General features: G+C 37.0%; 3 protein-coding genes across 12 annotated transcripts in view; 1 reads left to right on the forward strand and 2 right to left on the reverse strand.

The window, feature by feature from the left end:
• Positions 1 to 2,415, reverse strand: part of LOC114883092 (microtubule-associated protein futsch) — a 32,984-nt gene extending 30,569 nt beyond the window's left edge. Inside the window, exon 1 of one of the 3 annotated variants that reach the window (XM_029200509.2) lies at positions 1,951 to 2,415. In XM_029200509.2, the coding sequence (XP_029056342.2) occupies positions 1,951 to 1,974 (24 nt within the window). In that variant the 5' untranslated portion in view covers positions 1,975 to 2,415. The remainder of the gene's footprint in view (positions 1 to 1,950) is intronic. The other 2 variants (XM_029200510.2, XM_029200512.2) reach the window with 2 other exon arrangements.
• Positions 2,416 to 3,050: 635 nt separating this feature from the next.
• Positions 3,051 to 11,031, reverse strand: LOC114883123 (myosin light chain alkali). Of its 8 annotated transcripts, none has more exons than XM_029200573.2 (6): positions 9,886 to 10,145; positions 9,512 to 9,723; positions 8,128 to 9,453; positions 7,032 to 8,053; positions 6,724 to 6,751; positions 5,631 to 6,194 (listed from the first exon to the last, which is right to left on the reverse strand). In XM_029200573.2, exons 1-3 carry the CDS (start codon positions 10,019 to 10,021, stop codon positions 8,785 to 8,787), a joined length of 1,017 nt encoding a protein of 338 aa, XP_029056406.2. In that variant the 5' UTR covers positions 10,022 to 10,145; the 3' UTR covers positions 5,631 to 6,194; positions 6,724 to 6,751; positions 7,032 to 8,053; positions 8,128 to 8,784. The 8 variants fall into 8 exon arrangements, with proteins under 8 accessions (XP_029056413.1, XP_029056406.2, XP_029056409.2 ...); XM_029200576.2 differs by having other exon boundaries at positions 7,032 to 7,466; positions 8,054 to 9,453; XM_029200575.2 differs by having other exon boundaries at positions 7,032 to 7,466; positions 7,950 to 9,453.
• LOC114883100 lies at positions 10,731 to 13,303 on the forward strand. Its single transcript, XM_029200531.2, has one exon. The coding sequence runs from the start codon at positions 10,796 to 10,798 to the stop codon at positions 13,301 to 13,303; it is 2,508 nt and encodes an 835-aa protein (XP_029056364.2). The 5' UTR covers positions 10,731 to 10,795.
• The last annotated feature ends 182 nt before the right edge of the window (positions 13,304 to 13,485 follow it).

Here is a 13,485-nt window from a genome sequence, read left to right on the forward strand (position 1 = left end):
TAGGAATACGAAATTCAACTTGTTCACTGCCATGGGAGTTACGAGCATTTAACGTGAGACTAATTAATTTCAATTAATGTATCAAATATTATAAACATTTTATCGACATGTACGATGACTTTAGAACTATCGAGAGAAGCAAAGTTCTCCGGAAGCGATAAACAAATTGCGGACGGCAATTCGTCCGAACTGTTGAACAGTAATAGAGGGTCATCCGATTAAGGTCTCGGATCGAAGGTAAGCCTAGTCAATTTTGCAATTATACGCCCACAAAACATCGTTAACTCATTGACGCTCGTCAACTTCCTAATTGGCACACGATACGACCTTTTTTCGGCCAAGTTTTCCAGCTCGTTTAGTCACCGAGATAATTGGCTGTTCATATTGCTAACGGTGGTGACTTCAATTAAGCCTCGCGAACTAACCAATTGACTAAAATATAATAATTAATTGATTTCCATCTCACGGTTATTTCCAGACCGGTATGATTCTTTAAAACAAACTTTCCAATTATCATTTTCATTAAATCATAGCAAGAATCGTTTTCAATAAATCGTTATCTAAATGCAAACAAAACGTCGTGACTGTGTAATGCTCTTAGAAGATTACGTATCGTTCAAGAAACCCAGGTAACATTAACAACTTTTAAACCTCAAAATTGTTTTACACCGACATTGCTAAAAGGTTTCATCGAATGTTTGTTAAAGTTGATAAGAAATCACGCGTGAATCTGTACTTTCAACGTAAAAGATATAGGTACGATATTTACTCCAATTTATGAATACGTACTGAACTTGATCTCACCCTAATATCATTTCACGCAAGCTTCACACGACGAATAATATAATAACAGAACACGTTAGTTCTCTTTCGCGTAAATCGAGAACGAAGATATAGAACTTAATTATGCACAGGCGTCTGACAACGCACTGTATTAAAGCTAATCAGCATCTAGAAGACTTCCTAGACTTACGATTGAATATTATGTGCCGGCTTTTCTCATCGCTTTAAGTCTAATGCCCCCGAACATCGAGGCCATTGTACACTCTCCGACATAAACACAAGCTTACGAGTCACTTTAATTGTCTAATTATCATTGTAGATCTACTTAAAAGTAACAATATTATTGCAGATATAGTTGACGAAGACCATATCATGACAGAAATTGATTTCTTTTAAATACTGTGTTAAATTAAAACTGGGCCTCTCTCCATGGTCCGCCGTCCGAGGGTTCGTACACTTTGTACTGTGAAACTGCTTTATGTATATTAATTATGATTGCATCTATAGATGCAATCATATCAGATGCACTCGGAATGCATATTTTATTTTTGATCACAGAATTTACCCGCAGGGATTTTTTTAGATTGATACGTTTCGTCATTTAAACTTTGTTTTCAAAATTATCTTCATGAATCTAGATCTCTATCTATGCTAGAGATATTCCACGGAATAATAGCAAATAATTAACCGAGAACATTCTCAGCCGTGCACTAATACGCCCGATCAATTCAATAAATTATATCGTAATAATATTCCTAATAATATTCATGTGCACATCCGCCTTAAGGTCGCAAAAAATTACCAGCTCGTAAAACTTGTAAGTTTATAGGCGTTTGAATAAATTCAGTTCCCCTTTATCATTCAAACCCCCATAATGATTTACAAATTCACACCCTTGATCATTCATTATTATCATCCGGAAGATACACGAATATAAACAATGGATCTGTCACGCATTGTGTCTGATATTTATGCCTAACCCTTTCGTGTCAAATGTTCAATGAAACAACGATTAAATGTGCTCTAACGCTCGTGGAAAAAAGACGCGATACTCTGACAGAGTATTTAACAAAATGGCGAATCGCGTGCTCCACCAATGAGCATCGTTGTGTTTCCGCGTTCGCCAGATCGCTAACGAAAATAGTTGCCCACGTAATAAACACCAACCTGTTCGCTGCATGACGTCGCCATTCTGTCGAACTACGCTACCGGCGTCGTCCTTGCTCGGATTCACTTGTACATCCGTCATATTCTACTCCGTCAACGACTGTGTGCACCTTCGTTCTCGTTCGGCCTTCAATCGGCCCGATCTCGCGCACTTGCTTGTCACGTAGTTGCACGCACGATGAAACGTCGCGACGTGAACCGTAGGGAAAATAAACCGGAAGATAAAAAGGAGTCGTTCAATTAAGTCGCGCAACAAAAGTGGAAGACGAAACGCGCGACACTTGCGACGCGTTTGAACTGGCTCGACCGCCGGATTGCCGGGTTCTCCCGAATCCCCCACGCCTCGCCGCCGGAAATCGCCGAGTGTATACGAACCTTTCTCTAGTCGAGCGATTCGGATAAGACGCGACGCGATCGTGTACTGCGCATCGCGTGCTCGCCCTTATGCCGGATAGAGCACTACCCTTGGAGGTTAATTTCTTTTCCACAGCGAAGAATGCTCCGCGATTATGGCAGTTTAACCTTTAACGATGCAGCTATGCCTTCGAGGTATCGGAAGTAAAGATAGAAAGGAGAGATTAAACCATAACTGCTCCTGGTTTTAGCTGGACTACACTTTCAGGAATTGGGAATACTAGACCGTGGATGTTTATGTAAATACTTCTGATTCCTAAAAATATTAAAAATATATATTAGAGATAAGTTAGATATAGAAACGTAGTAACCTTTTATTTTCTTATTTTATATATTTAAAACATTTTAGTATATAACTATAAGGTACGAATAACAAAGTATGTATTATTTCAAATTTCCCCGCGTATACGCAAGTGACGGTCCGCCACAGGCCTATATATATGAGGCCCTATTCGCTGCATTCGTCATTCTCTCCAGCGATGCCCACGAGGAAGGATGGGAGCCGGGGCAACACCATTGCTCTCGGGGAAGCCTGATTTGATCAGGCGTGTACTTTCATTTAAAAAAAGGTACTTGTTCATAATTTTGTCGATATTAGTTCTTCAAATGTTTTTTTAATATGATATAATGTGAAGAGGTGGGTGCTGTTTCTCGAGGGTACAATTTATTAAATTAACCATAAGGAATAAAATAACATCGATCTTTTAATTCGGTTTCGTACAATATTAGTACACATATATTAAGATATGATACAACTTTCTTATTATAAATATGTTTCATGTTACATCTAGACGTATATTAAACCGAATCAAACAACGATGGCTTTGTATTGTCTCATTATATTGTATTGTCTTTCCTTTCACGGAATTTGATTCATCTTGCAACATTTTGAATTTATATTATCCGTTTCCGTTTTTCTTTTTTTTTTTGTTATCGAAGGACTCGATAACAATGCTGAGTCGAAATATGTTTCCTCGTTTTACGCGAAAATATGATATGTATGACGCTCGGATGCGCCAGATAATTTTTTAACAGGGGATGAAAAGTATGATGAGTATGACGAACTGACGTGTCCCTCGTTGACGTGGAGTTTGCCGACGGATGAATACCGACATGGCAATGCTCTTGTTGTCACTTCATTCGTCCCCTTCCGCCGCCGCTCTGTCGCACAATCGACGAAGGAACGCTAAAAAAATACCAAACGATCAATATTAATATCTCGCTCTGAAACAATAAATGGCACAAGTCGAATTGACGAAAGAAGTATTTACAACAGTCTTCAGTGGCGGTTTCAGTGAACCGTAAGTGTCAATCGAACTTGATGCCTGGTACACAAAGATAAGCCATACCGAATATGATAAGCATTAAGAAAGTTTGATTCGCAAAAACCTTAGTTTTCATGTAAATATTCGTACAAATCGTGTACGTTTCTTTAAATTCGGATATATTGCGAGAACGTACACTTTGCAATTTTCGTAGTTTATTGATATTAATAGGAAGCACCTGTAACTTAAGACGACAGAAACGAAAACTTCCATTGGTAGAAGTAGTGTAGGAAGTTAATAACATAGATAGTTAATGTCATTACACTGACATTTATAATTGACACAGAATTTCGCTGTAAAATATAAAAATTCTAGAAATCCGTGACATCAACAAGAATCGTCACATTAATAGTGGTTTCGCTTGGATACTTGAATTTTAATTAAAGCAAAATCAAAATTTGGGTATTAAACATATTACAGAATTTATAAATAATTTCATTGCTTAGAATAAAAATTCTTCAAACTATAAATATTAGATCTATACTTTGAATTAACAAATTCCATTACGTTGATACCAATTATTTTAAAACAGTCCATACATATATATGTATGTTTAATATAAACTTGAAGAAGTGTTAAAAATGGAAGTACCATTTTCTGAAATTTACGTCAATGGTACTGTTGAGTCACGGACCTCGTGTATGAATAACTCTGAAGCTTTTGTACGTGTTGCTGTACGAGAAGCAGGTTATCGATTTCAGCATCCCTGCCATGTTGAATCGTTGCGTCCTATAAACTGCGAGATGTGCGTAACAAAAGGCGAGAAGGAAAGTTTTGTTAGTTAACAGACGTAACAAAGCGAAAGAAACATAATGGAAGCCGTTACGGAAGCATACGCTATAGGGTGTACTTACGAAGAACGAATACTGTGACAGTGCCATCTGGTTTGCTTATGATGATGGTAATAGTACCATCATCTTCTTCAAGAATGCTGTAGAACACAAAACACGTGGAAATGTCAAGTGATAGGAATAAAAGGAACTTGGGTTCGACCGATTTATCAATTCCTGCAACATCCTGGGTGGCTGTATAAAATTTTCTAAGAGAGCTACGCTACATAAAACACAATGTACTGGGACGAATAAGAGGGGGTAGTTTTTCGTGTAGATCTACTGTAAAATCAACGACTACTAAAACGCATTTCTTCTATGGCTTACTGCTGTTTTTTCTTTCAACTAGCGATGCTCTACATTATTGTAACTGATGCAGCTCATCTAACACTCTTTCTTTCTTCATCTATTCCGCGTGTTTCTATTCTTGATAATGGATCGATACTTACGGGCATAAGGGATGAAACCGTCTTCGTCTTCTGCGTCCATACAGTCCTTCAGTACTTCTTCTACTTGGTTGTCCTCGAGACGTTCACCTATTAATTAAGTGCAAATTTTTCGTTAAAAAGTAGTAACTCAACCCCCCCAGGTAAATTTTGATGGATTTAATCCTTATGAAGATAACTGCAATGTTATATAAGCCACTGGTTTGCTAAATTGATTACTTCACTAAATAAAAAATAGAGAAAATATAAAAATAGTACCAAGCGCGAGTAGTGTGTGCGAAAGTTCAGCGGCAAGCATGGTTCCATTTTCTTGTTTGTCGTACAGCTTCAAACACTCGAGGAAGTCTTCGTAGCACCCTTGCTCCTTATCCTTTTTGCACTGGCTATAAATCGGCAAGAATTCATCGAGTTTCATCAATTTCTCGCCCCTCTTTTTCGTTCCTCCAAGCTTTTCTATGGTGGCGTTTGTAGGGTTCAGGTTGAGGGCCCGAAGGACGTTACCAAGGTCCATGCAGTCGATGTTGTTGCTACCATCGGCATCGTAAATCGAGAAGGCAAATTCCACCTCTAATTAATAAAAAAAGAAAAAAGTAATTAGTTTATACTATTATTTTTGGTAAATGAATATTTAATTTGTTACGTATTCTATTTGAAAATTAATCAAATTCTAACAGAAAAAATTATTATTCTTATATTAATCGAAACTTGTTATTCGTTGAATTTTAATAAATAATTCTGTAGGCAAATCAAAATGGAGAAAGGTCTGAAATTAAATCGAAATTGTCGCTACCTGAGGGCTCCACTAATAATCATCAATTTCAACATTATTTAATTATATATTTTCTGACTTTTTGTTCCTACGGTTCAAAAATAAGAAACAGCCTCATTTTAACAAATAATGGCACTCTTCGGATTGGGGAAAAAAATTTCCTCGATCATTTAAAACAAAGAATGCACAACGTGAAATCTGGGTTAATATCAGCTGAAGCGTGGCTGTTCGTGCGTACCTGGTTCAAAAATATAGTTCTATTTTAAAACGCAGCAGCTCCCACCCAGCAACCGATTCAAGAACTTGCTGGTGGAAGTAGTGGGTCAGATTACCCCCGCCGAGCCATATAAGAACACAGTAGTAACTATTTTTGAAATGGTGCTTCCCATTCGGGGTGATTACACCTCTGCTTCATCGCTCGCTAACCGTTACGTAACACGTTTGTTACACGATGTGAAGACTGTGCAATACAAATAAATACAGATCGCGGTTGGAAAATAGTCAAAATTTTCCAAATTTCATCCTAAATTCTATGATTAAAAATTTGATGAATTTCAACCCCTTTACTACCGCCTTCTGCGTCTATATATTAAATTACCCGATTCGATATTAAAATATGAATCAAATGATTTTGTTTGCAATGGAAAATTTTTAAGATGAAAATATAATCGTCCGTAGTACCCAGTGACCATTTCACCTCGAACGACCATAAACGCCATGGTATTTTACGAGAACGTGTCACAAACACAGTTTATCTTTGATCTTTAAATCATCCCCTTCACGACATTTAAATCTTCAATTTTCCTCACTTCCGTCCGCGAGACGCATTATATTCCCGTATTTCACTCGATACTTCACCATTTCCTTAAAGATTTATTACTTGACAACTCGTCCTTTATGTTTCTCTAAAATAATTCTTACTTTGGTCGCACGAGTAAGATCGAGCACGTACACACAATTTAAAAACGTTTCCCTTATTTTTTACTCACTTTCGACTTCCCTGGCGCTGAGGTCTGCCTGTAAGCCAAGAAACAAAAATGTATCAATTTATGAATAATATAGAATAATTTTCAGAGAAAATCTTTCAATGATGATTAAACATAAAAGTACTTTTAAGACACTATATTGTACAAGATTAAAAAAAAAGAGGGCAAATATTTCTGAATAAATAATTATTTAAAAAGTAGAAAATAAAATTGTTAAAAATGTATGATATTAAGTTTATAAAAATTCAGAAGATGCAAATCTATGTTAGGTAAAAAATGGAAATCTTCCAAGGTAAAAGAGGATGTCTCACCATTGTAGTGTGTCTGGTGCTACTGGATGTTAACCGAACGGAGCGTGAACCAGAAGTGGTATCGGGTGTTACCAAATTTATTCATTTTATTTCTGTAGATGGCGCAGTGATCAGGACACACGAGAATTACAAGGAGGACCAGACCCGAAAGGCTCAGTTCGGACGAACCAGGGTATCGGCAACGCCGCGGTCCAAAAACAGTTCGAGAGGCAATCGCGGTTTTAAAACGTGCTTCCTGCTACGATAAATGGTTTTCGACGGTAGCGTTCGTATGTCACGGCTGCCAGATCTGCAGCGCAGAGTATATGCGCCAAACAAAAATACCCCTCGGTCGGCCTTCGATGTCAATATACAGTGTTAGCCGGATTATTGTAATACCCAATCGGGGCCCGAGAATTTACAGAAAAACAGGATGAAGAATATTGTCATCAGGTTCTTGGGAACAAAATTGATGAGCGTCACTTGAGAAGCAGCCAGATAGAGCATTGGTCAGGGTTCAGGATCATGAGTCATCGTATATCAGAAATAAAAGATTTTCTACTTTATAATACAAGAGGGAAAATTTTTTCAATGAAAATGAGTCCAAATACGACCTTATTTAGTTTGAAACCAATAGTCTGAATGAGACCTTCTTTGATCTTAGTTTAATCCTTGAAGACTATTATTAACTATCATTTCTAGACGAACTTGGTTGTTACCTGTACGAAGAACACCTGAGAACATTATCAGTTTTGTCATAATAGAGTATCATTCCTGACAATCTGAATAAATATCTGGAGTAATTAATTAACTGGGGCAAATTAGCTTGGGGTGAAATTTCACCCATGATAGCTTTTAAGGCTTCAAGGGTTAAATAAAAAAATTTAATTTGTCTATATGGATAGTCAAGGAAAGATAAAATAGAATCACTCTTCATACTTATCTTTCGTAATAATGAGTCATCAGCTGCATGACTTTAGGGTTCACCTCCGACGAAGAATGATGAGGATACAACTGATACAATAATTCGGGAAACACTGTACCTGATAAAGCAATTACACTTTCGTACACATTTATCAAAATGATTAATTGTATTAATAAAGAATTGTTGTGATACATCATTTCATTTCCTCCACGGTGTTCCAAGGAACGCGTGGAATTTGTTTCACGTCTGATATAACTCTGAGAGTACGCAGACCATTTCGTACCTGTGGCCAGCTGATGATTAAACTAGATAGTTATTTTTATTACCTCGACGCGGACAAGCAACGCATTTCGGTTTTAAAAAGTAGGTTTACGATTAACCCCTTCGCTACGACGACCGACTTATAATCGTCCAACCCAAAGTGTTTGTATTTCAGAATAAATATAATAGAAATTTTCGTGTTACAATTAAAAAGCACCTACGAAAATTAAATTTTACGAAGAAAATTATATTGAGTTGGATGATTTAATTAGGGATATATTGCTAAGTACGCTAGCTTTCCGTAAGGAAAATGGCTATGTAACGTAAGGAAGTTCAATTATTCATCTTAACGCGATTTAACCGGCTTGGGTAGATCTACCTGTAATAAATTACAGTACGTGGAATTGCAATTATTAGGTGTTAGGATAAGTAATAGAATCCTCCTTTCCCTACATCGCCATTTCCTCTAAGAAAGCCACCATGCTCAGCGATGTACACCTCCCGGCAGAGATGACCATAGCGAAAGGGTTAAGTAACATATGCATCGTTCTCGAACTCCATCGAGGAAACATCCAAACCACGATGCAATCATTTTTTTCGACGGCCAAAAATGGTCCTGAGCAGTTTCCGCATTCTACCTAAGACGTTTCTCTTCTTTCGATTCCTCAATTGCAAATCGTTCTTCCGAGACCTATTTTGACTCTTACTGGAAGAAGCTTCCGGTGAGAGATTATCATTAACAGGGAGAGGAGATGGTACAATTTCTTCGATTGCAACCACTTCTAAAGAAATGTTCCTTGGAAGTGGTACCGGACGTGCCACTGGTGATGATGTCAAGTTTTCGTACTTGAATTCGTGCGCGTTACTTCTGGACGGACTATCGGATGGTAAATTAGCGTTGTTCTGATCTGGATCATCAACGCTGTCGATGGTCCTTACGAACTGTTCCTCAGCTTCCTCCCAAACAGCGATTTCCTCTTTGCTGGGAGATTTCGGCTCGTTTTCTTTTTTCTGGATGGATTCTTCAGCTTTCGTTTCAAGCTCCTCGATCAAACGATGGAGAAGATTGACGGATATTCTAGTTGCTTCGTTGGAACCATTGGTTTCTTTCTCTTGACGAGTACGCGTCGAGTCTGGTGTTGCCTCTATAACTGCATCGTGTATTATTTGATGCACGTCTCCCTGACCCTGAGTAACTTCCGTTTCATCCGAGGTTTGAGGTAAAGCGCTATTGATACTGCATACGAGATGTTTTACCTGGTTGAAGAATTAATGAAGTATACGTAATATTTCTGAATTAATTCATTTAAGTTACCTCCTTCTCTAATGCTGATAGAGAGGTCGATTGAAAAATGGAGTCTCCGATTTGAAGATTATGTAAACCGCGCACCACCTTCTCTAACAATTCCATCGTTTCCAGATGGTTACAATCTGTAGGTGAACGATCATGCATTTGCAGCGATGTTCGTGTAGGCTGTGATTCGATGCCATCCGGTTCCTGTTGATTATCCAGCATTCGTAGCTTTTCTGGCAACGTTATTATCGTTGATTGCAATTTGTCAAGATTAATGTTCTGCTGATAAGTGTACGAATGATACTTAAATATAGGCACATAATATAACATACTTTCTATGTACGTATTTGATAGATAACATTTGCTTGAATCATTTAAATAATATGATCATTCACCTTTGTTGGGCTCCACAACGTCGAAAGCTTCCAGAATGATCTTGTCAATCAAACTTCTTGCAAATGCCTCGACCATAATTTGAAGCATCCACGATTTTATTAGAAACTGAAGTCGCTGAATCGCAGCGATCGTCATATTTCGTTCAGTATGTACCGTAAATATGTATGCACATTGGTGTAATTAGAATTTTTATTTGGGGTGGACCAGGTCCCCTTCACTTTAACAGTGTCAAGTGTCAATCTGTTATTCCTTCATTTTAGTGTAATTATTATTCATAATTTTACGTAATGAGAATATTTGAAATTTCTTCAAATTAATTTTATTAGTAATGATTTTTTTATTTAATTCAGGCTCATCTTAATCGCCCCTTTGTTACATCAATGTGTATGCCCTTGAATTTCGCTATAAGTGCTCATGCATGCTTCTCATTATTAATTGTTTGATTTATTTTTATCAAGTAGAATCAAAACAAATCGGATGTGAATCGAGAACGACATTCGTTTAGGGTCATCGGCACCCTACACTGGACTTGAGAAAATGTTGGCTCGTGCTCAGAGGAAGTTTGTTAAACTTTCAAGATGTAGTTCACTGATTTCCTATCAACCGCTAACATATCGCAATTTTCAATATTAATTTAAAAGCTACATCTACACGTCACCGTTATTTACCAGTAAACATAACCTTTGTATAATTACAAGAAGTTTTTAACAACAACGGAATTTTTAATGTAATATTAACTTTAAGCTTATACAGGTTAATAAGCAGAATTATAAAAAGTGCACGAAGAAAATAAAATTCAATGATCTGAATTATTATGAATTTTATCCACGATGTACCTTTTAGAAAAAATTAAAATAAAGTAGAACATTTAATTTTATTGGAAAAAGTTACTTTGTTCGTTCACTAAAGATGAATCAAGAAAAATACATAGAAGTAACGATCATCGAATCAGCTGCAGAAATTCCTACATCTGACACCTGTTCTGTTAAATGTTTAAGCACAATTCACGAACAGAATAATCCAAAAGTTGCTCATCCATCTGTCGAAAATAACGTACAAAAGAGTGTTGCAATTTCTTCAAGTTTGAAATCAAACGTCGAGTGCATTCCATCTCTTCAACAAAGAAGAAACTCTATCCAAAAATCACACCAACCGTTAGATATTGAACTTCTTTTACGATATTATGCTTGCACTTCTAACATGGAACAATCAATAAACAACGTCCTGGAAAACAGGAATGAAAAATCTTTCGAAGGTCCTTTACTCGAACTGGGCGCAGCTACAAAAATCTGCGACACCTTGAAATCTTCGTCCACTGGTTCTATATTAACCACCTTCCGATTTCACGATATTTTAACGAGATTACGACATCTAATTAGTGCGTGTGACAAGAACAAATTAGAACAAATCCTGTCGAACGATCCTTCGATGAAGATGTGCAAACACTGCGGTGTGATCAGTTGCTCGAAATCTTCGAACATTCCTGTTGAACCGAGAAAATCTCCTCCAAACACTTCTTATTTCTTGAGCACAGATGTCTTTTCAAATGAAGATGACGACTCGACGATTTATAAACAAGTAAAGAAATTAAATTCTAAGAAACCTGTTGAAAAAGATGTTACTAGGCGTCGTAAAATTAATCGAAAGAAAGGAAATGAGATAAATGGAAATTCAGGAAGAGTCGAAACTATGATAGCTGAGCGTGAAAACGATAGCCAAGTAAATGATAAAAAATCTGTAACAAATGAAGCAGAATTGCAGGTTACAAAATCGCCACCTTTCAAACGAGAAGTGCATAAAACTGCAGTTGCAGCGAAGAATGCACCGTCACAGCAAACAAAAATGAATCCTGTCGTTGAAAATAAAGATATAGTTAAAAACAGTGCCGATGCCAATTTCACAAATAACTTTTCGTCCGATAAACATTTCAGACTGCTAGACTCTAAACAAAGATTAATAGAAAATACATTGAATCATAAACGCAATAATTTAAACGTTGATGAACCTAATGAAAAAGTCGTGAAGGATATTTTATATGAAAAATCAACACCTCGGTTGACCGAGTGTACGCATGTAGGTTCTGTAAGAAATGTAAATAGTAAAGAAAATCAATCAACCAATCTTGAAATCGCAAGCTCCCCGTTTGTTAATACAACGACGTATTTGGCACGTGGCCGTCCTGAATCGTCAGACAAAAGGAATAAAGAATTCGTTTCGCAACTCGATGAAAGAACGTGCGTACATTCTGGACGCCCTGAAGACCAACATAGTTTCATCCTGCACACTGGCCAAATTGATAATCCGCAATTAAATTTAGATTCTTTGAAGATTCATTCCAAATCTTCTCCAAATGATACTTCTTCAAATCCTAAAAATTTTCAAGAATCTAATAGTTTTACTTGTTTGATGGAAGATGATTCTCTAGAAAATTGTATTAAGTCTGAGACACTGGTAAGATCTAGCGAAAGTGACACCACAGTGATCAGCTCCTCTTCTGCAGAGAATATGATTCGGAAATGGGTGAAGTCATTAAGAATCGATAACGAAACTCGTCAAGAGTCAGTCACGTTGAAACACTCTATGGATGACTTACAATTAGATACAAAGCTTCGATCCCTTTGGAGCAATGACAAAGAGGAACATAATTTAGGAAATCATATCTTGAAGAAGACATCGCATTCTATGCCATCGAAACGTCCCAAAAATACTTTTGGACAGACCATGTCGTATACACTTGACTCAAAATCCCCCAACGATCAACAATTATTAAATAATAAAATAAGAGCATCAAGTTTTAGAAATATTGACAGTTATGGGGGTAAGAGATTATTTGGATCTTTCAGGAGAGCCATGAGATCTAAAGAGAAGAACTTGAATGTCGAATCTTTTACCTTTCCTGGCAATCATTTTCTGGGTGATCATTTTAGAAACATTACACGAAGGATCATTTACGATGATTCCTCTTTGAAGAACATTAGTGGTAATTCTGGAACGTGTAATAGTGCAGAAAATATATTATTGTTATATAGAAAAATTCTTGAAAGCACAGAGAAGATGAACTGGCAGAATTTTCAAAGATTCATTGAAGAATTGCATCCTAATCAGAAAGAAGTTTGGCGAAATATTTGCGTGGTTATTGATAACGAAGCACGAAGATTGGCCGATAAAGGTAACACGGAAGTGTGCATAGAGATCACTTCCGCTCCCTTGGAAACGACGATGGAGGACAGAACGTGTAACGACGAGATCGTGTTCGAGATGGACATAACACTCGAAGAAGTGAAGAGGTGTCTTGGTAGGCAGCTGGGTTCCACTGAGAAAGCAAAACTTGACATCCTTCAGACAGCCAATGAAGTTATTAAACTTCGAAATGATGACGTTTGTGATACTGAAGTGGTCTTCAATCAAGCTGAATAGACAGTATTGGGTGCTTTCAATTTTCCTTGCACGTTACATTGATTTCTTCCTCGCATACCTTATCGTGCACCTCTAGTCTGAATTTCTCTCCTATTTTTGTACTATTAAACATTCGAAATTTTTATAAAAAGAATCTTATATTTAAACTACAATTTTTAATGTCATTTTTTAAGGATATCCAT

The sequence above is a fragment of the Osmia bicornis genome, chromosome 9 (assembly GCF_907164935.1).
Source record: "Osmia bicornis bicornis chromosome 9, iOsmBic2.1, whole genome shotgun sequence".
Lineage (NCBI taxonomy): Eukaryota > Metazoa > Arthropoda > Insecta > Hymenoptera > Megachilidae > Osmia > Osmia bicornis.